General features: G+C 31.0%; 1 protein-coding gene across 1 annotated transcript in view; it reads right to left on the reverse strand.

Moving 5' to 3' along the window:
• Positions 1 to 465: 465 nt before the first annotated feature.
• SYCP2 (synaptonemal complex protein 2) overlaps positions 466 to 16,040 on the reverse strand; it is a 98,317-nt gene continuing 82,742 nt past the window's right edge. The window contains exons 33-40 of the mRNA XM_051976673.1: positions 10,906 to 11,058; positions 9,966 to 10,093; positions 9,382 to 9,476; positions 9,202 to 9,301; positions 3,867 to 3,925; positions 3,572 to 3,650; positions 3,400 to 3,456; positions 466 to 1,313 (exon numbers count right to left, since the gene is read on the reverse strand). Coding sequence (XP_051832633.1) covers positions 1,242 to 1,313; positions 3,400 to 3,456; positions 3,572 to 3,650; positions 3,867 to 3,925; positions 9,202 to 9,301; positions 9,382 to 9,476; positions 9,966 to 10,093; positions 10,906 to 11,058 — 743 coding nt within the window. The 3' untranslated portion in view covers positions 466 to 1,241. The remainder of the gene's footprint in view (positions 1,314 to 3,399; positions 3,457 to 3,571; positions 3,651 to 3,866; positions 3,926 to 9,201; positions 9,302 to 9,381; positions 9,477 to 9,965; positions 10,094 to 10,905; positions 11,059 to 16,040) is intronic.

Genomic DNA, 16,040 nt, shown 5'->3' on the forward strand with positions numbered 1-16,040 from the left:
ATGTCCTTTTATAAAGAGTTGTCATATAGATGGATCAGTCTTGATTTATTGACTTCTGAGTGAAGAAAGTGGAGCAATGAATAGAAGGTGCAGAGAAGAATATGTGAAAGATATTGAACCTAAGCTCAGTATAGGAATTCTTCCTCCACATCTCCTTCAGTTACAATGACAAAATAATCATCCCTAGAGAGTGCTAGTCATTCCAGATTAGCACCATGGTCTCGGGACTCAAGGCAAGCATGAGTAAGGTGGGTGGATAATAGTTGTTCCTTTCTTTAGTCATTACAAACCCTTTCTGATCTTAAATCCTGTAACACACCACCTTTCACTGCAGAAAGTTTGGATGGCAAAGCTTTGAAGAATATTCAATAATTCCCAAACGAGAGGCAGAGGCCTTTCTAAAAGTATAGCCTTCTAGAAAAAAACATTTCTTTTCCCTTTCATAAGACCTCAAAAGACACATAAAAATTCAAAATAAATTTTAATAAATTATATTACAAAACTGAAGTAAACAGTGTATATTCATTTTTACAAATTACTTTACAAAGTGACAGACCCATGCTATGTATTCTAAGAAAATATAGCTTTGAAAAATTGTTGAAATGGGAATTTATTCTAGATATTCTTTCCTTAGGGAAGGAACCTGAGTTGCTAAAATAATAATTACTGCTTTGGTTTAAGTAAATAGTACTTCCTGATTTTAATTTGGAAAGTATTTTTCTTCATTGAAAGTATGAACCAATTTCTTTGCTATATTCTTAATGATTAAAATATGGATTTAATATTTTCAAAGCCTCAAGTTTGACTTTACTTACAAATTTTAAAGTGTTTTTATATACAATAAATTACAATTTCCTAAAAAAAGTTTTGACATCATTTTGATTCTTAATACAGTGATGCAAAGAGCTAATAAAATAATTAGCTATCTTCTTATAAAGTTTACCTGCCCCAATATTTTTCTCCTACAAGTAATAGTGGGAACACAGTAAATAAAACAAAAGGATAAGACAGAAAAATAGGTTGGGATAAGTGCCATGCTGGTCTAAGTGTCTTATTAATTCATTAAGGAGAAATATATTAGCATAAAAAGGAATGGATAATGTTCATAACTTAATAGTATACCATCCGTACATGCTGGAGTATTGGAGTTTGTTTTTTTTTTTATTTGTATAATTGTTTGTAAAGATGTATAGAGAAAGAAAAGATATTTAGATATATTGCTAAATACTAGATTTTGTGCATTAAAATTTTCTTTCATTAGATGTAAAAAGTGTCATTAATCCTCTTCGAACATTAAGAAGCTCCTCTTCTTGCTGTGGAAAATATGCCATAGTCATAAAACATATATTATTTTTTAAACCAATTTTAAAAATGTTAAAATGAACAACAGTTTTCAGTTTGGCTTTCTCAAAGTAGAATCTGAAGACCACAAAAAAATTATCAGTCACTTGCATTTAAGCAAACAATTTGATATATATTTTGGGATTCCAATATATCAATTTAAAAAATTTATCTAGATCACTTTGTTAATTAGAATTTTTCTGCACTTTATATTAAGAGAAAAAAGCAAATGGCTACCCTAACTTTCAGGGTTTTCCATGGAGTCAAAAACACAATATTCTATGCCTTCTATATCTATAATACTCTATAATAAAGACAACTATTATTCAGAAAGATAATAATCAGGAACAAAATTATAAAACAATCAGAATTAGAAAAGTATACGAATAAATTTTAGGAAAACTTTAAATAAGGTTCCAAATGAAATAGATTCCAAATAACCAGAAAATTCAGTTAATTGAGTATACCTAATTTCCCTAACATTTAGATTAATAGTTTTTATTTAACTCTAAATAAATCCAAATACATAACTATGAAACTTTAAGGTTTGCCAAGTACTTTACATACATTATCTTATTTTATCTTCACAATGATTCTAGTGTATTAAGGTGCTATTATTATTCCTATTTAACAGTGAGAGGCTGAGAGAGATTATGTGACCAGCTATTAGTGATTGAGGCAGAATTTGTACTCAGCTCTTCGGGGAATCCAAGTGTTTATAAAGGAGCCCTATTTCAATGAAATTATGTGTTTCACAGGAGGAACTTAAATATTAGTTGAATCAATATTAACACCTCAAAATCACATTTAGAAAAGGACCAATAACACACTAAGGACATAATGGACAGATAGATATACTTCTTTAGCCTTAATTTTTGGAAAGACAACTGTTTTATCCTTTTTCAAAATCTGAACTTATAAGCAGTATCTTATTCTAATACATTGACTTCTGTAGTTGCAGGCAGGAGAAAATACAAAATACATACTTTTAGGGCTCAAAGATTTTTGGGAAAAGTTATTTCTCTCTTTTTCTACAAAAGCAGAGTAATTTTTTTATCTTCAAATGTTAACCAACTGTTAAACATTTCATATTCGTTTATTATTAATATCTACTCTAATTTCTAATTTATAATGAGTAAGCAGTGCAGTATTATGAAAGGAAGATGGGTCTTAGAATCATGAATGAGCTCCAAGTCAAACATTACTAATCAACAAACTTAATTACAAAATCAAAATTATCTTTAAAAAATATTAATGTAGTAGCTATAAAAACAAAACAAAATTAAGCAAGGCCTTACTAAGCATTGGGTTATATTAACATATGACTTGAGCAAATCACTTAAACCTTCTGTTTACTCATCTGTAAGATGGGAGGATAACTTACAATTAGATTTTAATTAGTGCAAATGATGAATCCCCTGTGGTCACATTATTTGAAACAGCACTACATATTTCCATTGAGTTAGAACCAATCAGCATACTTTACATATATAATTTTGAATGGTATTCATACAATCACTTCAGGGGATTCATTATTTGTACTAACCAGGATTTGCATTAATCAGGCATTAGTTGAACCTGTATCATCTATCTTATAAGGGTGTTGTGAATAAAGTATTTTTAAACTAAAAGTAACATAAGTATAAAATTAATTACTATTTTGAAAAAAATGTACTTATTGAAATTTAAATGCAAAATATGGAAAAACAAAAAGGAGAAAGACAAAAAAACCAAAAAAAATTATCATGTCACCAGCAGAATATTGGGGAAATTTCAAAAGGTTGTTAATAATAAATTTCTATTTCAAGAAAACATATATAATAATAGAAGGCATTAATGTAGTCATAAACTGTTCAACTTTTCTTTGCTTCCTTGTAGGTTTTCTTTTGTTCTCTGTGTAATTTTAAACTTTTTTTCCCATTTCCCTCTTCTCTTAATTATTAATAGCACTAAAAAGGCTAAGGACCACAATCCTGGGAATAAACAAAATTTTGAAGAATTTTTCTTTCAAAGGCATCATTACCTTAACAGCTTAAACTAGAATAATAATATACTTACCATTTCCTTAAGAAGTCTTTCTTGAAGTCTTTTCATTTCTTCTTTCATCAAATACATCTAAAAATAATAAATGAATTTGTTCCATTCAACTTTTCATGCTTGTTTTTTATAGTTCTTTGCTATTTAGACTTGTTCTTATTTTAAATAATATGCTAAAATATTAAAATTGTACCTCAGAAGTAAAAATATTTTCTTCATAGTCAATGTTGTGAAAGACATTTTTTTCAAATGAAGTTTTCAGAAGGTGAACTCTAAAAAGTAAATTGTCAATTGGAATTATCTTTGTATTTACTAATAATTCTTGGTTAATTAAAATTACTAATATATTAAATATCATGTAATATTTTATTCAAAAAAGGTCAAATATTCAAACATAATGGATACTGAGAAAAAAGCTTTTTATTACATTTGTTAAACAAATTCATCATTTTTGGTAGCTAAATTACAAAAATCCTAAATCTACTAACCTTTTTTGTTCATTTTTCTTATAGGCACCTAACTTCTGACAAGTTTTTTTCCAAAACTCCTTTAAATAAAACCCACAGGAGAAAAATGTATTACTTTCATTTGAAATTACTAAATATTGATTGAAATAACTCTCATTTCAAATCCTAATTAAAACAACTCTTATTGTTAACTTTACTGAACATTCAGGGTTTGTCTGTCTTTTAAACTTTCAATAGTATTTTATTTTTTACAATTACATGTAAAGATAATTTAAAATATTCATTTTTATAAGATTTTGAATTCCAAATTTTCTTCTCCCTTCTTTCCTTACCCCATTTTGGCCAAAACAGCAAACAGTTTGCTATAGATTATACACGTATAATAATTTAAAACACATTTCTGTATTAGTTGTGTTATGAAGAAACCTCAAAACAAAAAAGGAAAAACCATGAGAAAAACAACACAAAAGTAAAAATAGTATGCTTTGATCTATATTCAGTCTCTACAATTTCTCTTCTGGATGTGGATGACATATTCCATCCCAAGTCTATTGGAATTGTCAATATTCTGTATCACTGCATTGCTGAGAAGAGCTAAGTCTATCATGGTTGATTAATTATGCTATTATGTACAATGTTGTCCTGCTTTTGCTCACTTTATTCACCATCAAATTCAAGTATTTTTCTAGGATTTTCTGAAATCAGTCTGCTCATCATTTCTTAAACAATTGTATCCTATTATGTTCATATACCACAACTTATTCAGTCATCTCAACTGATGGGTACCCCCTCAATTCCTAATTCCTTGTCACCACAAAAAGAGTTGTTACAATTATATCCACATATATGTCCTTTTCTCTCTTTTAGATACAGAAACTGTAGATCAAAGGGTATGCATTGTTTTATACCCCTTTGGGAATAGTTCCTCCAGAATGGCTGGATCAGTTCACAACCCCACCAACAATGCATTAGTGTCCCAATTCTATCATATCCCATCCCCTCTAGCATTTACCATTTTCTTTTTCCTGTCATCTTAGACAATCTGATAAGTGTACATGGTGGTAACTTAAGAATTGTTTTAATTTCATTCAGCAGTAGTGATTTAGAGCATTTTTTCACATGACTATAGATAACTTTAATTTCTTCATCTGAAAATTGTTTACTTGTATTTGACCAAAGGGTCATTTATCAATTAGGGAATCTTGTAAATTTGACTTAGTCCTCTGTATGTTTTAGAAATGAGGCTTTTACCAGAAACATTGGCTATGAAAATTGTTTCCCAGATTTCTGCTTGCTTTTCATCTTGGCTGCACTGGGTTTATTTTGTATAATCTTTTTTAATGTAATCAAAATCATTCACTTTGTATTTCATAATGTTCTCTATTTCTTGTTTGATCATAAATTTCTCCCTTCTTCAAAGATCTGATGGTAAAGTAGTCCTTGCTTTCTTAAACTGCTTAGTGTCACCCTTTTTCTAAATTCTGTAACCACTTTGAACTTATTTTAGCATAAGGTATGAGATGTTGATCTATGTCTCATGATCTATGTCATTCTCTTTTCCACTTTCCAGCAGGTTTGCCAAATGGATAGTTCTTATTCTAGAAGCTGGAGTCTTTGGATTTATTACTAATCACTGATTTTTATGTCTTATGTACCTAATCTATTCTACTGATCCACCATTCTGCTTCTTAGCCAGTACCAAATGCCTTTAAAGACTGTCGCTTGCTATACAATTTTAGATCTGGTACTGCTAGGTTACCTTCTTTTTTTTTTTTTTTTTTTCCTTCCATTAGTTCCTTTAATATTCTCAACCTTTTATTTTCCAGATTGTTATTTTTTCTAGATCTATAAATGATTTTGGGCATTTTGATCAGTGTGGTACTAAAGTAGATTTAGATAGAATTATCATTTTTATTATATTATTTTAGCTTACCCATGAGTAATTGATGTTTTTCCAATTGTTTAGGTGTAACTGAAATGTTTTGTAATTGTGATTTTCTCTTTATTTTATTCATGTAAACTTTTAGAGATAGAAAATGTCCCCTAAATTTTGTCTGCATCCCATAAATTCTGTCTCATTTCCATTCTCTTTGATGAAATTATCATTTCTGTGATTTGTTGTTTGACCCAACTCATGCTTTAGGGTTGTTATTTTGTTTCCAATAAATTTTGGTCTGTTTTTCTGTTGTCCTTTATTATACATAATTTTTACTGCATCATGATGCATTTAATATTTATACCTTCCTGAATTTGATTGAGTTTTTTGTGTACAAATATATGGTCAATTTAAAAATTGATATATCTTAAAAATACAAAGAAAAAAACAAAAGAGAAAAAGGAAAAAACCCCCTACATTGTCATGTAACAATAAATTTGCACTGAAAGAAAGCATATATAATAGAAGACATTATTCATATCTGTCCATCTTTGCTTTTTTTTTGGGGGGGGGGTTTGTAGGTTATTCTTTTGTTCTTTGCTATGCACTTTTTCAACTCCCCCAAGCAGACTACATAACAGCAGATAAATTTATGTACACATATATATACGTGTAAATATACACACCTATACCTATACATACACCTATGCCTACAACTATGTCTATACCTATATACACATATACACCGATAGGCATTTAAAACAGTATTAATATGACTGATACACAATGTAGATTTTACTCAATTGAAGCTTTAAATTTGGCTTTATTTGAGATAATTACTAACCCTACCCTTTTTTTTCTAATAAATTATAATTCTAGTCATTGTTATTATGTGTCTATTTCCTAATTCTGTTAGTTTTACTCCTTAACCTGCCTTGCTATTACTTAACTTCCTCCCACCCAAGGATCTTTTCCTTATCTTCTTCCATCATCCTTTCTCTCTTCCTTTCTCCCATTTCCATTAATCTACATGCCTTAACCCACTTCCATTAATCTATGCACATTTCTATACTCCACCACATCCTATTCCCTCCCCCCTCATTTTTAAAAATAGATTTTGGAGGGTACTATACCCTTTATGGTATTTATATATGCATTGTTCCCTACTTAAACCATTCCTGATTGAGTAGGTTTTGAGAACAAAAAGCCCTCCTCCCCCATCTAATTCCTGTCAGTTCTTTCTCTGAACCTCATTTGTATAATATAATTCCAATTTTTATTTTTTTAGATGGTTTTGCTTTATAGTTTCAGATCATATTCATCTGTGCCCTAATCTTTCTTTTAGACTATACAATTACTAGACATGTGGTTGACATTTCCACATAGAAAACAGTTTGTCCTTATTAAATCTCTTGAAACTAGTCTTTGATGTTGGCTTTTACATGTTAAATTTTCTATTGAGTTCAGGTTTGAGACAAAATTCTAAAAATCTAAGAGTTTACTGAATGTCCACTTTTTTCTACTTAGTATTATACTTAATTTTGTTGGACATAGTATCTTTGGCCACAGGACTAGTTTTTTTTTTTTTTTTTTGGCTTGGTGATTATATAATGTTCCAGAACCTGTTTTTTATTATAACTGCTGATAAAGCAATGTACAATGTTAATTGTAGCTCCAATATATTTGAATTAGTAGGTTTTTTTCCCCAGCAAAATTTTCTCTGACCTGGGGATTTTGAAACCATATTTTCCTTGTAGGATGTTTTGAGATGGTGATGGATTTTTTTTCCCTTGCTTATACCTTTTCCTCTCTTTTCACTCTTTCTCCTCACCAGTGTTTTGCTTCTGACCCTACATTCCTAAATCTATCCTTCCATCAGGCCTCTTCCCTTTTCTTTTCTTTCCTACTTCTTCCCTGCCTTTTCTCTTCCTTTTTCTTTTCCCTTTCCCATCCTACTTCTCTGTACAGTAAGATAAATTTCTAGACCCAACTAAGTATGTATGTTAATCACTCCTAAATTCTGGAATTTAGCTACAATATTCCTTAAGAGTTTTCATTTTGGATTTCTTTCAAGAGATGATCACTAGATTCTTTAAATGAATCCTCTGGTTCTAGGATAGCAGTTTTCCACGATAATTTCTTGAAAGATATTGTGCAGGTTCAATTTCTGTTCATGGCTTTCAAGGAGTCCAATAATTCTTAAATGATCGTTCTTAAATCCATTTTCCAGGCCAAATGTTTCCCAAGGACGTATATTACAGTTTTTCCTTCTTTAAAAAAAATTTTTATTTGATTGATTCTTGATGTTTCATTGAGTTATTAGTTTCCTCTTGCCCAATTGTAATTTTCAATGAATTATTTTTTTAGTTAGCTTTTTTTTTTAATCTTTTTTTCCACTTAGCCAATTCTTCTTCAGTGCATTTTTTCTATTTCATCAAATCTATTATTAAGGAGTTGTTTTCTTCAGTCAATTTTTGTGCTTCCTTTTTCAAGCTGATGATTTTTCCCCCCTATAATTCTCCTTCACAGCTGTCATTTCTTTTCCCAATTTTATTTAATCTCTTTTTTTTTTTTTTTGCAATACTTTTAAAATTCTTCCCAAAGAAACTTTTGAGCTTGAGATCAATTTATGTACCACTTTGACACTTCAGATGTAGGCATTTTAACATTGTTGTATACACTTCTGAGTTTGTCTTATCTCTGTTGCCATAATAACTTTTTATGGTTTATTTTTTATTTTTTGCTGATTTTTATTCAAAAGTTGACCTCTGCTTCTTGGGCATAGGAGACAGTCCCAAGGTTCTTTTGTGGGGGAATAGAGGTCTCATGACTGGGCCAGAGATGCTTGAAGTTTTCTCACTGTTTTGGACTGATCTGGCCTAACTGTGCCTGTTGTGTGGGTTCAGGCTTCATTCTTTGCTTTCTACACTGGGGCTGGAGGCTTCACAGCTGGCCTGCTGAGCCAGGACCAAAAGTCTCACTCAGCTGCTTACCTGTGCTGCAACTAAGAGCCTTCTGCTATATTGCTCCATGTGCTTGCACTGGGCCATATTTCCCTTCAACCCAAGTGAGACAGACCTTTCCTGAAGTCCTCCTAAATTATTTTCAGATGGAAAAGGGTTTTATTTCATCGTTTTATGGGTTTTCTCTTTAGAATCCATTTAAGAGCTTTGATTTAACATTTCTTCTGAGAGAAACGGGGGAGAACTCAGGCAAAGCCTGACTTCTCTCTAAGATCTTGGCTCCCTATCTCAGCATTTATGTTTTTTTTTTTAAAAGAACTATCCCATTTTCTTGGGTATTAGACCCTTATTATTAGCTATATGAAAGATGTCTTTTATTGTTTCAGAAGCATTAAACATGAAAATTAACAGAAGATCTTAAAAATAAATGAACCTTGCACTTGTAGTTTGCTTTTAGATATGTTTTAAAAAGAAACAAAAAAATTATGATTTTAATGTTATACTTAAAAATACCAACCGAAAATTCTCGCTCCAAGTTTTTTAAAGATTGGGAATCTTTTTCAAAGTTCTCTAGCTCCTCCATCATATTGAATTGGAACTTATTAAGCTGCTTCATTCTATTAAAACAATAAAAGAAAATTAATTTCAAAATCAAATGCTATTCTGAGAAATTCTCAAAACAGTTTTTGCTACAGACCTGTATTCATGAATGTGATCATTGATGCTTGTCAGATGCTGCTCAGCTGATTTCAAAGACAGCTTATTAAAATAATCCATTTTTTGGCATTGGTTCTGAAATACATAGGTTAGGTTATGCTTGGTTTTTATTCATTTTTAAATTATTAATCTACATGCAAAAAAATTTAAAAATGTTAAAAGATTTTCAAAGAAAAAAAAGTTTAATTCAAAAGCAACTCCCAATAATTAAATGCAAACTTCTAGAGACATGTTGATTTTTTTAGAAGGGCTAAGCTAAAATTTCATTTTACAAAATGATAATAGTATCAAGTTTCATCAATGGATGAAAATATTAGCAAGACAGCTCCTTTCAGTTCTTCAAGGTCATAGTAATATGTAATAATTTATAACAGAAATTTATTTCAGAAAATACAATGCTTTCCAAAGTATAAAATAATCATAAAAGTCCTTGTGCTCCCTTAAACTACAGTATGGATATGTGGTGGGGGGACAAAAAGGTATTAGTTATCTAATTGTTATGCTATATAACTATAGCTTCTTGTAAGCAAAATGAAAAAAAAATTTTTCCCTAAGAAAACTTGCCTGAATTTTTTTTTTAAACTCCTTGTTTAGTTTCTGGCACATTACGTCTACACCTGAACTTTGAGTCTCCCAAGTCTCTCCAGGAAAAGAAAACTCATTGGCTGATAATGTAGATATGCTCCCAGATACTAAAAAATAAAAAGTAAAGGATAATCAAAATTTTCTGATTTAAAATTATTTTTATCATATTTGTCTAGTCCTGATTATGACCAAACTGAATTTGATTTCTGCCTATTTCCAATTCCTAATCATTATCAAATCAAATACAGTAATCAAATAATCTCTTCAAAAAAATACCCTAATTCTCATTATATGAATTTTAAATTGAAAGGAACTTGTGGGAAATTCTTGATACTGAGATTTAAAAAAATCAAAATCAAACTTTCCCCTTTTCCAGTGATTACTTTACTAGTTACATTTTATTCTAATGATTTTAATATCAGCAGAATACATGAAATAAATACTTTAGCAGTTTGTTTCCAATGTTCAGAAAACATAACAATGTTTGAGGAAGATTTTGTCATTGTATGTGATACATAAAATTTTAGATGAAATGTTTTATCCTTTCTTTAAAGGATTGAAGAACTACTCTAATACAAAATATTTTGTGATAAATTTAATGTGCAAGGTATATGTGAAACCATCTTAAAATACTGGTATTCTATTTCAATTTATAATATACCCAATAATTCAGTACTTTCATTTTGTTATCTCATATAGCCTAACATGCACAGGGATCACTTTTTTTTAAACAGACAAACCAAAAAAAAATGTTTTATGCATTCTAGCTTACAAAGAGATATAGGTCTCTAATCCAATGTTACCACCTCCAGATTCCATATTTTCTCCATTTAGGCTCAAATTACTTTTTTTGCATTTTTAGATATGCTAGAAACGATATCCCGAGTATCCTTATTTTAATATCAGTTTTAGGTCCTACCCTTGTAAGTAACATGGTCACTATCTGTTTTAATCAATTTTGGAGGAAGCAAATTTAGTCTTCTTTCTTCTTCCTCTTCTAGTTCCATTTCATCAGAATTACTCAGATTATCAGAGGTACATAACCGTTTGAGATTTGTATGTATATTAGATCCTAAAGCATTGTAAACAAAAATGTAATTTAATTATCATATTAAAATAAATAATTCACATTTTTTCAATTTAAACCTCTTTGTTCAATTATGAATTGGACTGCATTTCTAAATATGAGATTATATAATTTCAGAAAACTGTTATTCAAGCAATATTATAATTATATTATTCAACATTTTATAGATGAAACACTCAACAGTCTATATTCTTGTTCAATAGTACAATAGTGGCTAATATTTGGATGAAGATCTAGCATTAAAGACTGAGGATATCACAGTTTCATAATTATTTTACATAATTTTACTATAATTCTTAATTGGAAATCTATGTATGTCATATAGAAAACTTTAAAATAGTACATTTTGATATTGATAACACTAAGAAAGTAGTATTGAATAATGCTGGATATCACATATTGAAATTACATATAGGTAGTTTATATTTAAACAAATCTTCTAATTAAGGAAAAAGAGGCAACACCTTGGTAAAGCAGATAAGAGGACTTTCCCCAGCCCCTCTTATTTGTTTTACTAATACTTTATGCCCTAACAAGATAACACTAAGAAATTTATAGGTAAATAGAAATGGAAAAAGAAGTTTGAAAGTGAGCTCTATATTGTGTTATTTTTTTTCCTTCTAGGATGAAATGATTTCATTGATGTCAGAGAACTCAATGGTTTGCTGATTCTGTTAACAAAAGGAAACCACAACACAGACAAACTAACCTATAATAAAGATATGATTTGAGAAGTACTGAAAGATTCCCCTACTCTCCCTTACAAAAACAGGGTAATTTTTTTCCTAAAATATTTCCTACCCCCTCCCACTATCAATCATAGTGCTTCAAGTTCACAGCAATATTTTCTTCTGCTTTAAAGTGTCCACTACCAAAATGAAAATGTTAACTAGAGAGATAACACTAATACTATTTTCTACTCTATTTCACTCCAATCCATGCTTCAAATTAGCAGCAGATTAACTTTCTTTATGAAGATATCTAGTAATGTCATTCTTCCCCAAAGTCTTCTGTGGTTCCCTACCTATAGAAAAAAAAATCAAACTCAATTGCATGACATTTAAAACCCATCACAATCTGGCATCAACTTTTTTTTGTTGAATCTAATTTTGTCTCTCTCTCACTGAAGGTATTTGTGGTCTCAGCAACCTGGACTACTCTCTTACTTCCTTACCTATTTCTTCCAATCCTTTATTCAAATTAGCTTATCACATTGTGTAGCCCAAGTGGAAGTAAGTAGGAAGATACTAATTATCTGTAGCAGAAAGTGAAATGAGAATGCTAACAGTATTGGAAAAATCCTTATAAAATCTCATTTCCCCCCCTCAACCCTACTCATCACAATTCTGAGAAAATTACTTTAACCGTAACACAATTTTAAATTGCCTTGCCACTAATCAGGTCAAATAACAAAAGTTCACTCAACCCTTATATATCTATTATTACAAATCAAATTTGGAATTTTTTAGACCAGGAAATTTATATTTTTCGTTTGGCCAACTATCATGCTGAATATACTTAAGTAAATACAAACAAAATTAGAACTTATTTTTTTAAATTTGGAATTATTCTTTTCTCCATTAATAGAATGAGATTCTATTAAGGAAATAATAACAATACTTTTTATAAGATGAACTCTAAAACAAAAATGAATTTGTAAAAGTTACCAGAATAACTTTAATTATAACAAAGGTTTTAGGGTAGGATATATAAATACACTGAATAATCAATTTTAAAATAGTGCATACAAGCAAATTATTATGAAAAACCTTTTTAGCTTCTAGCCATGTTCAAATGAACAATCCCTAACAAAGTACACTTATAAGATAGAAAGCAAGACAGTCTTCTTTTAGAAGAACTAACTGCACTGACAGAATTACTTTAATCCTAAAAAGGATTTTATCCAACCAGGCAAATTAGTGATACTATTGAAAAAGTGGAAATAAAATTATCTAAAAAGAGATGATACTAGGTCTGGAATTAAACAAAAGAAAATTAATCCTGTGTTAAGAAATTAATGTGGTTTGTCTTGGTGATATCTAAGTAGTTATATACTATCAATGATTTTCAAAATTCAAACAATATTTCTTCTTGCTTTTTACACACAAGTTTTCTTTTTTGTTTTAATATTTGTATTAGAATAGTAGTATTGTGTGTGTGTGTGTGTGTGTGTGTGTGTGTATTTAAATATAACTCCCTGTACTACTTCTATTAACCTAAACTTGCACTTGCTGGTTGGGTCCTTAAAGGGTAGCAGCTACTTCCGGAGATAACACTGAGTTACTCCAAACACTGCTTCCCACCTGTATTTTTCCCATAAATAATTCACCAGTAGACAGCAAGCAATCAGTATTATCAAATACATTCACTCAACTGACACAGCAAGAATAGCTGATACAAACCATTTCTCCCCAAAAACTTAGGGCATACTTTCCTACAAATACACAAAGAATCTGTGAGAGAATATTGACAGGAACTTCAAGTATAGTAATTGTGAGGCACAACTAAGGTCAGTGCAAAATCTAAAAATATGCTATAGGACTTCAATTTATGTTCTCCCTCGAATCAGAGACTGCAAACAATTCACAGTTGGGGAATGATACTTAGGCTTGGCTGAGTTTACTTTTGCCAAGATCTCTGTTAGATTAGACTATAAGTTAGTATTGTTCCTTGATGGGCACAGTGTTTATCACCTCTAGCTTCAGGCATAGTAGTAACCCAGGAGCTCTAAATTACTCTTTCAGAGAGTCCAAGTTTGGCAAAAGATTCTTCAGGTCCAACCCCTTAGGAAAGTGGGACTTTCTGGTTGAAAATTCTTCCTAATTCTAAACTAGTCTTCCCCAGTGAGAGACTTTTCCCTAACATGGTGACCATTTCCTCCATTTTCATCTCTGGAAGCTAGGTCATAACAAGGTAATGATCATTTTTTAATAATTACCAAACAACTTAAAGAATCAGGACTTTCCTATTATTTTAAAGTTGCATAATTCGAGGGGATGCGGGAAAACAGGGACACTGATGCATTGTTGGTGGAGTTGTGAACGAATCCAACCATTCTGGAGAGCAATCTGGAATTATGCCCAAAAAGTTATCAAACTGTGCATACCCTTTGATCCAGCAGTGTTTCTATTGGGCTTATACCCCAAAGAGATACTAAAAAAGGGAAAGGGACCTGTATGTGCCAAAATGTTTGTAGCAGCGCTATTTGTAGTGGCTAGAAACTGGAAAATGAATGGATGCCCATCAATTGGAGAATGGCTGGGTAAATTGTGGTATATGAATGTTATGGAATATTATTGCTCTGTAAGAAATGACCAACAGGATGAATACAAAGAGGCTTGGAGAGACCTACATGGACTGATGCTAAGTGAGATGAGCAGAACCAGGAGATCATTATACACTTCGACAACGATATTGTATGAGGATGTATTCTGATGGAAGTGGATTTCTATGACAAAGAGACCTAACTGAGTTTCAATGGATAAATGATGGACAGAAACAGCTACTCCCAAAGAAGGAACACTGGGAAACGAATGTGAACTATTTGCATTTTTGATTTTCTTCCCGAGTTATTTTTACCTTCTGAATCCAATTCTCCCTGTGCAACAGGAGAACTGTTCGGTTCTGCAAATATGTATTGTATCTAGGATATACTGCAACATATTTAACATATATAGGACTGCTTGCCATTTGGGGGGGGGTGGAGGGAGGGAGGGGAAAAAACGAAACATAAGCGAGTGCAAGGGATAATGTTGTAAAAAATTACCCTGGCATGGATTCTGTCAATACAAAGTTATTATTAAATAAAATAAAATTAAAATTAAAAAAAAAATAAAGTTGCATAATTCTTTTCTTGGTCTATGTCGACAGTTCTCATGTGTTATCTAGAAACCACTGAGAATCCCTGAAATCCTTTTGGAGCTTCCATGAAGTTTATTTAATAATTTATTATTATTTAATAATAGTAAGATAATTTAATTTCCAATATAGTAAATATTGATGGGTATAATCCACAAAACCAAACATCTTTATGGCATTTTCTGTAATTTTTGAGAGAATGGAGGGCTCCTAGAACCAAAGAACTTGAGTTTTGCAGGCCTCCACAAATGACTGATTGGGAGAACAGAGGCAGTTAAAGATCTGGGAGCAGATTCATCTTTTGCTGGCAAATGAGAAGTGTAGAATGAGTCATTCAAGGCAAGTCAACAAACAAATTTTTAAGCTCCTATGTGCTTAACCATAGCACTATGCTAAGTGCTGAAGGTACCAAAAAAAAGGGCAAAAAAACTGTCCCTAATCTCAAGGAGCACATAGTTTAATGGGGGAGTCAAGTCAGAAAACCTATGTACAAGTAAGTTATACACAGGATAAATTAGAAAAGTTTCAAAGAAAAGGCACCAAGATTAAAAAGCACTGAAAAATGCTGCCTCCAAAAGCTGAGACTTAAGCTCAAACTTGAAGGCAAGAGAATCCAGAAGACAGAGAAATAGGGAGAGAATTCCAGGTATGGGAAAGAAGGGAAAAGAACAGTTGGGAAACAAGAGGATTATATCAGGCAATTAAAAACAGTGTCACTAAATCACAGAATATATGGATGGGTATAAGGTGCAAGAAATCTAGAAAAGTAGGAAGGGATCAAAATATAATGAACTGAGAGGACAGGTTAAGAAATGTTTTAAAAGTCAAAGATTTTATATATGTCATTCTGAAGATTAATAGGGAGTTTACTGAATGGGGCAAATTATAACAGGGGAGTGATATACTTATTCTAACCTACAGAAAGATCAATTTGACACCTAACTGAAAGATGGACGAGAGTAAGGAGAAAGTAGTCAGAGAGAACTAGAGGCAGAGACTATTTTAATCATCAAAGTGTGAGGTGATAAGAGCCTAAATCAGGGTGATGCATTGTCAAAAGGATAGAAAAGAGTATATGGAAAAGATGTTATAAAGATATAGTGAGCAGA

Source organism: Antechinus flavipes, chromosome 2, assembly GCF_016432865.1.
Source record: "Antechinus flavipes isolate AdamAnt ecotype Samford, QLD, Australia chromosome 2, AdamAnt_v2, whole genome shotgun sequence".
In the NCBI taxonomy this organism is placed as follows: domain Eukaryota; kingdom Metazoa; phylum Chordata; class Mammalia; order Dasyuromorphia; family Dasyuridae; genus Antechinus; species Antechinus flavipes.